The following is a 14,403-nucleotide window of genomic DNA, read 5'->3' as shown; positions in this document are numbered from 1 at the left end:
GAATTATAGCTGACATAATCCCAGACCATTGGCCATGTTGGCTGGGGCTGATGGGAGTCATAGTCCAACATCTGGAGAGTGCCATGTTGGCTACCCCTGGACTAAGCAAAAACCAACAAAACCCCCAAAAGCATGTCTTTATGAACTCCTGCCACTAACCATGTACCATGAAGAGTGAGTAAGGTGTGTTATCATGAGTCCAAGTGCATAGCAATAGTACATGAAACCAGTAAAAAATAAAGGATTGTGAATACTCACTTTAGTTGGGTATTTGGAAAAGATCAGCATCAAGAGGACATACATTATAAGGCCACCAAAGGAAATGAGCTGGTTGGTTCCTTGCCTGGCAGTGTCAAAGACAAGCCAGCACACAAGGGCAGCTATTAGAGCTATCCATACCACCCTGGGTAAAAGGATTTCAAATAATGCAATGAATGACCATAATCTTGGCCTAACTCTCATACTAATTTAGACTATTTATGTATTTATTTAAAAACATTTATAACATGCCTTTCACTGTGGGATGTAATAAAACTAAATTTGAAACAACCACAAATCAATTTCAACAAGACAGCAGCACTATTCTGGTATCACCCTCCCTCACAAACCATATTCCCCAAGCCAGACACAATCAACATTCTCCATGAATAGCTGCCCACCATGGGCTCAAAAAATCTCCTGATTCTTCTACTTGATTTGGAGTGAGGAAATGAGTTATCATGCAGGTTACAACATATGGCTGGCTGAGCTTTGTTCAGTTTGTTGGGTCACTACAGGTTGTATAAGTTTTATGACAGATAGAAATTCAATAGGTACAGTAATGGGGAAAATTCACCTATAGAATTTCTGCCTGCCACATGGGTGTTAAGGGCATATAAACTCTTACAGAAAAGGCTAGCCCTGCTAAATATACGCTTTGTGCTTCTTATTTGAATGGGATGGGGTTAGCTTAGTTCTTCCCTAACTCATAAATGTTTGAGTTGAGGTTAATTCCAGGAAGTTTAAGAAAGCAATAAAATGTAACCAGAAGTACAAATATGTCTTTTTATATATAGCTCAGGCTGCTTACTTCTCACTGAAAGCAATGCAGCTTAAGACTGCAACCCCATGGATATTGTAATAAGGTTTGACTAAATAGGTTTTGGGGTCCCCTCCAAGCATGTGGTTTTATATTTGGTTTTATATTTGTCAGATGGAATTTCTGCAAAGGAACAGGTACTGGTCAAATGGTCAAACCAATTGTTAAATTAATGTCTCTAGCTAGGTCTGTTAAGATTGACTTTGTTATGTAAACTTGGGCCACAGTGTCACCCAGACACTAAAGAGCTAGAGATCTTCTGGAAGGTTAGCTGGTCAGGCCTCCCTCTCTCCCTTGGCTGGATTGGGTGTCACCAAGGAGTGTGTCTGTGAAGGGGGACAAAAGGACAGCTGTTCTTGAGCCTGGTGCTGGAAACACAGAGGCCTGGTTTGCTCAGTCTGTATATAGTTGGAAAATAAACCACATATCACAAAGACCTCACAAACCTCCAGTGACGTTCCTTATAAGAAAACCAAAACAAAGGTGTGCTCTGGGACCCTGAAATCTTTTACTGCTCATTGATTAGGGTGTGCATAACAATATGTCCTGGGGAGGAAGGCCTACTGAACTCAGTAGGACTTGCTTCCAAGTAAACATGTATAAGATCAGCCTATTAAGTCTATCTGCATGTTTGCTTCAATATAGGCACTCACGTTCCAATGGTACATGACTATTGAGTGGAATGCTGACCTCTCAGGCTATGTTTTGCTCCACATAAACTTTTTAAAAATATCTTAAATTACCTTAAACCAAATAAATGGATATATTATCAACACACACATACAAATCTGTATCAACTCACACATACAAATCTGTTTACCTATAAACAAGACAAGGCATACATTTACAGCTGCCAAACACCTAGGAAAAAACTTGTCTGGCCTACTCCTGTTAAGAACATAAGAATGTTATAAACAAAACACCCTAGCTCCTTTTAGGGGTCCTAGTGGCTGGGGTCCGCTCCCAGATACTCACCCAATAGAGCTCAAGAATGATGAAACAAGATGGAAGGAGAGTACATTTATTGCTAACACGTGCACATGGAGAAGTAGCAAGCTAGTTCTGACTCAGCTAGGCACAGCCAAGTCTTTTATCAACTTAGTTTTACTAATTATGCATACATCATTATGATCATAATTACATCACTTTAATCCCTGCCCATCTCCTTCTGGTAACGTCCCCTCTCTTCCTAAATCCATATTTGGAACTTGTTTTTCACACTTGTTTTGTTCATTTTAACCTTGTATCTGCAACACAGTTTGATACTTTTCTACAGCACAGCTGGACATTGCAACAAAAGCCTGAGACCTTATTTTTGCAAACGCAGCTTTAAACAAACAATGATAATGCAAGTCAGCAAATTAGCATTTCTCCTAACACACACACAAGTAAATTAGCTGTCAGCAAATTAACACACAAGCAAGTTAACTGTCAGTTTACTGTGCTACAATTTCAAACAGGCCCAGCACTTTTTACTTTAAACAACAAATAAGCAAAATACATTTGTTTAATTCAAACTAATAAAGTTCAGTGTCACAAGAAGAGCCTGCTGGATCAGGCCAATGGCCCATCCAGCATCCTGTTCTCACAGTGGCCAGCCAGATGCCCATGGGAAACCTGCAAGCAGGACCTGAACACAACAGCACTCTCCTGCCTATGGTTTCTAGCAATTGGGATTGAAAAGCATAGAGTCTTCAATAGTGGAGGGAGAACATCACCATCGTGGCTAGTAGCTATTGATAGCCTTATCCTCCATGAATTTGTCTGATTCCCTTTAAAGCCATCCCAAGTTATCACTACTTCTTGAGGAAGCATACAGAAGAGGTTCCCTCTATAGGAGAGGTCTGATAACCTTTTAATGCCAAGGAGCTAAATGTTGCCATCTGCTAACTGCTATATGTCAAACCCCTGCTAAAAAGACAGCTGCAGAGGCTGCTTCAAAAGTTGCCAGTTCTTGCTTTATTTTATGGCACCCATTTTATGGATATATACTCAATTTTACTTTTGCAGGGCAAAGAAGTTTCTAAAATTTATCAAGGTCCATCCTCAGTGCTCATAAAGCTGTGCTTATATTTCCTGCCTGTTTGAAAATCAATAATTCATGGTTTCAGAATGTGATTTCAATGAGTAAGTTCATAGCATTCTGTGATAATGAGGAGTTTGAACAACTAAAATATCTGCAAAGAACGGAAACCACAGTATTTACCATTTCAGCCAAAACCATTGGGTTTTCAGAAACCTTTCACAAGGGGAAAGAGATGTTGCAATTCTGTTCTCATATCTGGCCATCAAAAAGTCCCAGCAGATGAAAAAAATGCCCAGGAGGGTGAGGACAAAGAGGGCCAAAGCTCTGCGAAAATTCAAGGTACAGGCCGCAATTACCATTGCCAGATAAGCTGTCATGGAAACAAGCATAGTCATATATCAGATATGTCCACTGCAAAGAATAACTGTCTCCCTTGTTTCCTCCCCCAACAAAATCCTCAAACATCTTTGCTACAATTATCCAAGCTTCCATATGAAAAACAGCACATCAAATAGTGTGGCTTGTATAAGTTAGTGCACTTATCAACACGATCTTCCTTTCTATTGAAACTTAAGCAAGCGTCCACTTGCAGAAAGGCAGTAGCCCAGCAGTAGAGCATCTGCTTCGTATGCAAAAGATCCCAGGTTCAATCCCTGGCATCTGCAGGTAGGGCTGGATACTTCTTCTGTCTTAAACCCTGGAAAGCCACTACCAGTCAGAGTAGACAGTACTGAGCTAGATGGCAATGGTCTGACTTGGCATAAGGCAGCTTCCTGTGTTCCTATGTTGGAAAGCAGGCAAAGAGAGAGGATTAGACTTTTTGGGGAGGGACGGTGGGGGAGGCATCCTCACACCAGAAAAGTCCCTTTGTAAAGCAGGTAGAACTGCTGGCACCATCATGTCTAATGTTTAACTAGACCAAACTCATATGTTGTACAGAATACTAGTGGGAGAATTGTCACATTTCCCCCCAAAAGAAAGTGACTCGCTCATTTTACATGTATTAATTTATATATGTGTGTCTGTTTGTGTGTGTTTAAAATTATCTGTTGCTGATCAGAGAGGAGAAGCTGGGAGTCCTCCACATCACCACACCTTTTCACATCACCACATACATGAAAAAATACATCAAAAAAGAGGACAACAGATAACACATTGCACATGCTGATTTACATGTATAAATGCAAATTTTGAAATAATTACTGTAATGTAAATAAACATACAACACATCTCACCATAGTAAGGAAGACTGTGACCAGTTGCCCTGTGTGCTTGCTCAGTCCGCTATCCAGGTGCCAACTGCTGATGGGCAACTTTGAGATTCCCCATTTTCCCTTTTTATAGTTCTTTATCTTTAAACCCAGACTCGGACTGGACAGCCTTTTAAAACAGAGGACTGTCCTCCATAAAGCAAGACACATGAGCACCCTAGACATGTGACTGGTTTGGTGGGCGTAGAGGACAATCTTGGCAGGAGAAGATAATGGCTATGGTGGAAATGCAAGCACTGCAGACTATCAGGAATCATTACAATGATCCCTGGCCAGTCTAGGTCCAGCTACCTGTTGACCATAACCTGGATTATGGCTCAAGATAGGGTGGTGTCCTACTCAGAGTAGACCCACTGGACTTAATGAACCTAAGTTCACTGAATTGGCCTTGGCTGCCCCGATGGATGACCTTTATCTGGAGAAGGACAGGGGGAGTGCGATCCTGTTATTCTTCCTTGATCTCTCAGTGGCTTTTGCTACAATTGACCATGGTATCCTTCTGGGCCGACTTGGTGAGATGGGTATTGGAGGCACTGTTTTACAGTGGTTCCAATCCTATCTTCAGGGTCACTCTCAAAGAATAGCATTGGGTGACTGTCTTTTGGCCCCCTGGCAGCTGTGCCACACCATCTTGTCCCCATGCTGTTTAACATCTATATGAAGCCCTTGGGAGCCGTCATCAGGAGCTTTGGGGTGAGGTGTCAGCAGTATGCTGATGATACCCAGCTCTATTTCTCCGTAACATCTGAATCAGGAGAGGCCGTTCAAGCCCTGGACCACTGTCTGGACTCAGTGGTGGGCTGGATGAGGGCCAATAAACTGAGTCTGAATCCTAGCAAAACAGAGGCACTGTGGGCTGGTGGTTCCCGAGTTCGGATAATTGGTCAGTTGCCTGCTTTGGATGGACTCGTACTCCCTCTGAAAGAGCAGGTCCATAGTCTGGGGATGCTCCTGGATCCATTGTTGTTGCTAGAGGCCCAGGTGACCTCCGTGGCTAGGAGTGCTTTTTACCAGCTTCAGCTGGTGAGACAGCTGCAGCCATTTCTGGACCAGGATAGCCTGATCACTGTTTACACACTGGTAACCTCCAGGCTGGATTACTGTAATGTGCTCTATGTGGGGCTGCTCTTGAGGTTGGTCTGGAAGCTGCAGCTGGTGCAAAATGCGGTGGCGAGACTGCTCACTGGGGCATGTTATCGCCAACATGTCACCCCGCTGCTGAAAGAATTGCACTGGCTGCCCATTTGCTACCGGGCCAAGTTCAAGGTTCTAGTTTTGGTATACAAAGCCCTATACAGCTTGGGACCAGAATACCTGAAGGACTATCTTACCCCTTATATACCCAGTCGATCACTGCGCTCTGCAGGTGAGGGCCTCCTGCAGATACCATCTTATCAGGAGGTCCATTCTGCACAACATAGGAAACAGACCTTTAGTGTGGCAGCACCTACCCTGTGGAATTCCCTCCCTTTGAATATTAGGCAGGCACCATCTCTGCTATCTTTTCAGCGCCTTTTGAAGACTTTCCTCTTTCAACAAGCCTTTTAAGTTGAGACCTATCCCAGTCTGCGCCTGTGTTAGAATTGCTTGTTAATATTTTTTTAAATAATGTTTTTAACCCTTTTTTAAAATATATTTTTAAAACTTTTTTTAAAAAGTATTTTAACATTGTTTTGTTTTAATATATTTTAAGGTCTGTTTTTATGATGTTTTAAAGTGTTTTTAGCGCTTCTGTTTGCCGCCCTGGGATGGATGGATGGATGGATGGATGGATGGATATGTTAGTCATGCCATTAATTTCAATGGTTCTACTCTATGTAGGAGTAACATTGGATACAAACCAATTGTTGAGTGTAATGAAAGAAAATGACAAAAAAATAATGACAGCAAAAAACAGTTTTTATTCTGCTTGTGATCATGCTAGACAGAATTGGCTTCCATTTGATAGGCTTAAAGTCTGTGTGTTTTCCTTGAACACAAGTGCCCACGTCCTCCAGACCACAACAGAAGTGATCATGAAAGGGAACAATTTCTTGGGAGAGACGTTTTCAGATATTTTTCTATGTGTAATGGACGATGCACAAAAGCCTGCTTTGTGCAAATAACCTGATACAGCCCAATCTTGATTATGTGTCTGGGGCAACCAAATCTTTATATATTAGCTCTTTGCTAAAAATAAAGTGTGGTTTCTTTTGCATTGTACAGCAAGTGCCTACATGTAGGGTAATGTGAGATTAATACATCAAGTGCTTACATGTTTTTGCTATTCTGTCTTCATTGTGTTTTCATTAAGGATTGAGGCAGGAGAAGCCGCCACAGTGATTCAAAATGAAAAGGTAGGAACAGAATAAACAGCTTTAACAACTTCCTTTTACAAGTAGCAATACTAATATGTATTTTGAAATACATCCTCCAGGAAATATTTTGCAAAAAGGAATGTTCAAAAGAAGCTGGCTCATTGTCTCAAATTATACAGCCACAAGAGTGGCTGTATACTATAGCCAGCATGGATTTTTTGATTTCTGCAATGTTAAATTGAAAACACCCCCATGGCATTCTGCTGCTTCCCATAAGCACATTTCAGAACAAAACCATACAAAACCTACAGTCCTGAACTCAGAAACGCTTGCTTAACAGCTCTGTAAGTTTTCATGGCATTACACACAACAGTCAGAGAGAATCGAGAGTTCAAAGTGTAAAGCAAGAGGAAAAAATTCCAGACCCCTGTTGGACTTTTTTGTCAGGGGGCTCATAATTTTTTGAAATTCATTAAAAATCTGCCATGTATCTGTAATCCTATTACTCACCTTGCCCCATACTCTTCTTCATCTTATGCACTTCAAAAGTTAAAAAAATGCATGGTTGATTTTTAATTAATTTAAGAAATTTAACATTGAAGTCTATTATAAAATTGGGTATGCTCAGTAAGAACCAACTGTCAGTGTTCTAAAAGCCAGACTCGCGGCTGTTTGGCTTGGCTAATCAGGGGACCACACCCACACCAGACTTTTATTTCACTTTAGACAGTCATGGCTTTCCCCAAAGAATCCTGGGAAGTGTAGTTTGTGAAGGGTGCTGAGAGTTCCCCTGACCGAGCTCCAGTGGCCAGAGTGGTTTAACAGTCAGTCGCTCTGATTGAAGCTGTGTGAGGGGAAAAGAGCATCTCCTAGCAACTCTCAGTACCCTTCACTAACCACACTTCCCAGGATTCTTTGGGAGAAGCCATGACTGTCTAAAGTGACATGAAGGTTTTGTGTGGATGTGGCCAGGAACAGCTTTGGTTTAAATTTGGGTGGGAGGCTACATGTGCCTGCTGTAGAATAAAAAGGTGGGGAAACTTTGAAAAACAATGATACTGCTCACAATGTTTTCTTTTTGGAAAGGAAAGGGGCTTTCCCTCAGCCCAGTGCCCATCCACCCAATCTCCTCCCCTCCCTCTCCTACCTGCCTCTCCCCAAGTCAGTTTCACCTATCCTAAGCATGATTGTACAGGAGTAAATCCCACTGAACTCAAAAAGCATATCAAACCTGTCCTCCCCTCCTCCTCCTCCTTCCTCCTTCCTCCTATCCACTCCCTTTTGCCCCTTCCCTCCCCCTTCCTTTGCCCCTCTCTGCCTGTTCCTATCCCCTTCCCATCCCCTTTATTTCATTGGAAAGGACTGACTTTGGCTTCTGTAATCAATGTCTTGTTTCTGTTACTTGGGCTGATTGCAGGTGTTGCCACAACTCACTATATGCTCAGAGGTACATGTTACCAAATTCTTCCAAGCAGAGCCGCCCCTAGGCACTGGGAAGCAGGGCAGTTGCCCCGGGCCCCACGCTTTGCCCCCCCCTGTGCTTGGCCATCTGCATATAAAAGCAGCAGCCGTGTCCTCCTCACGGCCGCAGTAGCGAGCTGAGGGGAGCGTAGAAACAAGCCGGGAGGAAGAGGTGCAGCAGCGGTCTCCTGACGGCTGCGGTAGCGAGCCGGGAAGGATAAAACCTCACAGTGAGAAACGCTAAGAGAATCTACAACAAAGGCTGCAAAAAAGGGAGCCACAGCCAAAAAATACAAAGCCGCCTCCGCCTCCAACAAAGGCTGCAAAAAAGGGAGCCGCAGCCGCAAGCTCCTAGCAGCCCAAATACAAAGCCTCCGCCACTGCCTGGAGGAAAGGATATATATAGAGAGAGAAAGAATGTGGGGAGGCAACTATGCTTTTACCCCGGGCCCCGCACATGCTAAGGGAGGGCCTGCTTCCAAGCTACAGAAGAAGTGGATTGGACTGTGAAAAACCAACCCAAATTGTGTTTGCATTTTTACAAATTTGTAGGGCAGTACAATATCTCAGAGAGGAGGTCAGGTCTCCTGCTCCCCTGGTACATTCACTATAGCTGCCCAATTTCCCTCCTTTTAAAAGTTTGATAGAAATATCTGTTGGGTATAGGTACGTTCTTAAACTGCAAAGGTTTTTTTTGCCTATTAGTGATTATAATTTCATTTAGCCATCATGTAATTGACTCTGGTTCCATGTTGGATTAAAATAATACAAACCAACTGTGCTTCCAGTCAACTTAGCTGGTTCCTTAACATACGAACACTTTCTTATACTGAGTAAAGCCTATTGGTCCTTCTAGCTCAGTGTTGTCTACTCAGACTGACATTGGCTCTCCAGAGTTTCAGACAGGAGACATTCCCAGCCCTTACTGGTGGTAACTGGAATCTCTGCATGCAAAGAAGGTGCTCTACCACTGAGCTATGACCCTTCCCCAAAGGCAGAAATGCCATGGCTGGTGGCTTCTACAACTGGAGTTTCCATATGAAAAAAAAATTAACATTTGAGGGGTTGTCACCTGACTGGTTTTGGTCTGATTTTTCCTGTGGCTTTTCCTATTTATTTATTTATTTATTGCATTTGTATACCGCCCCATAGACAAAGCTCTCTGGGCGGTTTACAACAATTAAAAAACATTAAAAACAAATATGCAAATTTAAAAACACATTTTTCAAAAAGCAATTTAAAAACACTTGCTAAAATTTTATTGTTGTTTTTGAATGTTGGCTGTTATTTTCATTTAAAACTCAGGTTCTCATTAGTCCTCTCATTTGATATTACCTTTTTCATTCATTTAACTGAATTATCAGATGAACATGAACCTGCTTCTGGTGAGAGGTGCATAGAAACCTAGGTAGCTGCCTTATTCTGAGTCAAACCATTGGTCCATGTAGCCCAGTACTAGGCAACCCTAGAAAAGTCAGTGAATGAACCACTGTGACATGGGCCCTTTTTTACAGATAGCCATGGAGTTCTGCCCCAGGCATTAGCCGTAGAAGGAGAAAACCATGCCATATGCATCAGGAATAGGGATCCTGTGGCCCTCCAAAAGTGATTGTCCCTGACTATTGGCTGTACAAACCTGAGCTGATGGGACTCAGAGGCCAACAGCATTTGGAGGGCCATAGGTTCCTATCCCTGAAATACAAGGGATGTCTGGAGCCCCAAGAGCAACTTGACCGGTTTTAACCTACACCCCCACACTATCTATCTATCTATCTATCTATCTATCTATCTATCTATCTATCTATCTATCTATCTATCTATCTATCTATCTATCTATCTATCTATCTATCTATCTATCTATTTATCTATCTATCTAGGAGGATTATTAGAAAATGCAGGTAACAGTATGCAGATTGTGGTATTTGCGGAACTTGTCATACAGATGTCACGGTTCATCATCTATTAGGTGCCTGAGATACTCTTGCAGCCACACACTCCAAATGACTCTTACCCTTGTAGGAAATGCACCATACTAGAATCTCAGAGCCAATAAAATATAGAATTTCCTGCTGGATTCTCAGTAATTCCACAGACTGTAACAACTCACACCCCCTTCATGTAGTGAATCATGTTAAGCTCTACATGTGCAAAAGGGCAGTGGGGCTAGATTCTCCCTGATGTTATGTGCCTTCCCCAGCCCTGCCTCCTGCATGGAGTATAGATGTCTGCACAGGTGAAGCCTATGCGTGTAGAGCAGCAGTCCAGAACCTTCAGCCCGCAGGCTTGACAGGTCTCCTCTTTGGCCCATGTAGAGGTCAACATATACATGTTTGACCTATGCAGGTGTGTATATGTGGGCATTGGAGGGGGTCAATGTCAAGGAGCCCCACAGCTTTGGGGCAAGGCCAGAGGTATGGCCCAGCTGCAACTTTGTATACATGGAGCCTCTTCACATAATGGGCATGTTTAATTCTCAGTAGGGATGGAAAGATCTGTCAATTTCAATTCTCTGTTTTTTCATTTTTCCAATCTTAAATTCAGTTCTCTCCGTTTCTGCAGCAATTTGCATTTTTTAAAAAAAATCCTCATGAAAATTCTCCAACATTTTAGTGAGAATTTCTCCTAATAAACACATTTTAGTAAGCAGTTTTAACAAAGGTACACATTTTTTTGCAAGCCACTTCTTGTTATTACATTTTTGCATGTTATTTTCACTCTTATATTCATTTTTATGTACACTTTCCCCTCATATATGCGTTTTTGTAAATATTGTTTAGTTGGCGAACTGCATCCATTTTCTGTAATATCTGATAAATACCTGCTATTAGTATTCCATAAATCACATATCGAATTCTAGTTTTATGTTTCCTGCAAAACTGAGAGACCACATCATATTTCTTTTCAAGACACCTAGAATGACAAAAGCAAAGAGGGTGGGTGAATGCAAACAAAAGTGAATACCACCAGACAAGTAATTTTAAAAGAACAATACTTCGCATTAGGGCATGCTTTGGATAAAGTCCAAATACCAAACAGAAGCAGGCTCCTTTTGAGGTAGTCAGACCTTCTCCTCCAAAATGAAGTGGGTCTTCCCTCAAGCAGACTGGTCCCAGAACTTGAGACCCATTTCTGTCAAAACCCCAGTGAGTATCAGGACAGCTGTCAAAGAGGAATAATAAAAGCTGCACCCTTGAAAATGGCTGCTGGTAGCGCTGGGAAGCCCACCCACACCCAAAACTCAGGGACAGCAGGGAAGATGAAGGTTCTGCGTTGCCGAGGCTCCCTATTGCAGAAATTCCCACCTGAACACAGATGAGCATAGCAGATGAGCATAGCATCCTCTGACAAGAGGGCAACCCTTAGACATTCCCTTCAGCTAGTTTGTGGATCAGGCTATAAAACAGGGGGAAATAAATGTAGAGCACAAAAGACACTGTGCCGCCCTGGGCTCCTACTGGGAGGAAGGGTGGGATATAAATCTAATAAATAAATAAAAAAGACCTGTATGTTGTTGGTCTGCTTCATGGTGCATGGCAGTAAAACTAAAATAGAAAAACAATTATTTTGTCTTAAGTTCAAGACCTCTTTTATGATGATTTAACAATCTGCACCATGTATAAATTAATTGAAGAGCACACAGGGAAATTCCAGAAACATATGAGGCATTCAGCTAGCTAATAAACTTTAAATGGAATTTATAAAGCATCTTCTCTGGGGTAGTCCCAGTTAATTCTGTAGAACTATTCCAGATCTTTAGAGAGGATGCATGTTGGAAGTCAGATAAAGATATTAGTCATCTTTATCTTTGAGAAATCACTCTCTCCAAAATTAGAATAATTACTAATATTGCTTTAAGTCAAAGGGGGGGGCACTGATGATAAGTTTAGTCTATTACCTTTTTATTTAAAAAAATGCCAGCACTTTTTATAGTTATAGTTATATGCTTGTCTATGTACAAAAGAAAATATACCACCAAGGACAATCATTAATTGCAAAAATGGGCAAAAGTTAGTATTGGGTTCAGTTTTAAGCCCCTGTGCCCTGACAGGGCCCCCTGCTGGTGCCTGTCCTGCCCCACCTATATTTTTTTTCTAGTTCAGTGCTGCTAATTTTTTAAAAAAAGATTAGTAAGGGGGGAACATGATGGACGAGTACAAACTTATATACAATATGGAGAAGGTGGAGAGAAAGATGCATTTCTCTCTCTCATCATAGAACCTAGGGTCATCCAAAGATGCTGAATGGTTGGAGAGTCAGGACAGACTAAAAGAAGTATTTCTTCACATGGTACATCGTTAAAGTATGGCATTCACTGCCACAGGATGTAGGGATTCCCACCAACGTGTATGATTTTAAAAGGGGATTAGCCACATTCATGGAGGATACGTCTATCAATGACTCCTAGTCATGATGGTTAAATCCAGGAGCAAAGGCACCATGTCTCTGAATACCCATCACTAGAGAATAAGAGTGGGACAGGGCTATTGTCCTCATTTTTATTTATTTATTTTAGTTAACAAAATTGATATACTGCTTGATTGCAAGAAAACCTCTAAGCAGTTTACAAGAGACATTAAAATTAATTACTTTCATTAAAAACATTTAACAAAAACAATTAAAACAGCAATAAACTAAAAAAAGATTAAAAGACATCATGTTCTGCTTATGGGTTTCCCATAGGCATTTGTATGGCCACTACAGGCCATACAGAAACAGGATGCTGGACTAGACAGGCCTTAAGTGTCAACCAACAGGGCTTTTCTTATCATCTTCATAGTACCAAGTTTAGACAATGTGATAATCTGCTGCTTACTTTTACCAAGTGACAATCTAGTGTTTAATTTTATCAACGTTTGTGATATGTTCATCTGTAATGTGGGTGTGGAACCTCTTTCAGCCAAAGGGCCACATTCACTAACCTTCCAGGAGCCACATGCCAGTGGTAGGTGGGGCCACATGTAAAAGTGGGAGTGGCCGGAGACAAAAGTGGGTAGAGCAAGAGATGTGATTCTTACCTTTGTACAGTTGGCTACATTCTAGCCATGCAAAAGTCAGGTATATGCACACAGATCTCTCCATCCGGGCAGGCAAGAGGCATTAGCACAATTCAAGGTCACATTCTAGTCAGGCAAAAGAACTCAAGGAGGGTGCGGAGCAGGGTTGGGTGGGTGGGTGTGGCCTAGAGAGAAGGTGTAATCTGGAGAGTGGCAAGGCCTGGGAAGAGTCCCAAGGGCTGGGTAGAGAGGCCCGAAGGGCCATATTTGCCTCCCAGGCCTGAAGTTCCCCAACCCTGATCTATGACATCCTGCATAATGTAGTGGCGGGAGTGTTGGAAGTTCTGCCATGAAATTCATTCTGTGGATTTGGGCAAGTCATTGTCTCTCAAAGTGAACAATCTCCCCAGGTTTTGTCAGAATAAAATGGGGCAATCCTGTACACGCTCTTCTGTATTACTTTAGAGGAATGGAAAGATAACATTGATATACTTCAAAATCAAGTGATGAGCTCTGGAATAGGCTTCTGCGCATCAGTTAGAGCAATGAAGCTTTGAAATTATGGTGTGGAGTACCAGTTTGACAGTCAGAATGCAGCTGTATGCTAACATTTCACTTGAAGAGGAAAACAGTAGGTGGTGAATTCAAAACAAAATGTTTACCCTTTACACCCAGGCCTCTTGTGTTCTCCAGATTCATGTTTGTCCACTTGCTGAACACCCTCAATGCTGATGTTTGTATCGTGCTGCAGGGATTGAGTGGCAAAGAAAGAAACAAAGAAAAAAATCTTGAAAAATGTTATTGTCATCTGTTGTTCCTTGCATCACATTTCGAAGGCCAGATATAGGGGGGAATGAGGCTTTCATCTGCAACAGGCTCCTAACCAGAATGGGAGCATTGTCATTTCACTTTGCCCAGACCATCTGAATAAGGTGTGTGTGTGTGTGTGTGTGTGTGTGTGTGTGTGTGTGTGAGAGAGAGAGAGAGAGAGAGAGAGAGAGAGAGAGAGAGAGAGAGAGAGAGAGAAGGTCAGATTAGGTGTGAAATTATCCATGTCTTTAGGCCGGGCATGCTTGATTAAAATTAATAAATAGCTAGCGTGGCCCCTTCTCAATTCAGATTAGGATCATGGTGGAGGCAAAGCCTTAAATGTCCTTTCAGTGCCTCAGTCCTGATCCAGTTTGCCTCTCCCAACTATTCTTATATTATTTTTTTAAAATCTAGCATATTAGAATTAAAGATGTAAACAACACTCTCTGACTTTGTGATGTGTCAG

The 14,403-nt window shown here is 42.0% G+C and overlaps 1 protein-coding gene across 1 annotated transcript in view; it reads right to left on the bottom strand.

Moving 5' to 3' along the window:
• SLC28A3 (solute carrier family 28 member 3) overlaps positions 1–14,403 on the bottom strand; it is a 79,369-nt gene that overhangs the window by 49,815 nt on the left and 15,151 nt on the right. The window contains exons 3-6 of the mRNA XM_061612341.1: positions 13,790–13,872; positions 10,952–11,043; positions 3,285–3,474; positions 259–403 (exon numbers count right to left, since the gene is read on the bottom strand). Coding sequence (XP_061468325.1) covers positions 259–403; positions 3,285–3,474; positions 10,952–11,043; positions 13,790–13,872 — 510 coding nt within the window. The remainder of the gene's footprint in view (positions 1–258; positions 404–3,284; positions 3,475–10,951; positions 11,044–13,789; positions 13,873–14,403) is intronic.

Source organism: Rhineura floridana, chromosome 1 (genome assembly GCF_030035675.1).
Source record: "Rhineura floridana isolate rRhiFlo1 chromosome 1, rRhiFlo1.hap2, whole genome shotgun sequence".
In the NCBI taxonomy this organism is placed as follows: domain Eukaryota; kingdom Metazoa; phylum Chordata; class Lepidosauria; order Squamata; family Rhineuridae; genus Rhineura; species Rhineura floridana.
This window is presented reverse-complemented; position numbering and strand designations above follow the sequence as displayed.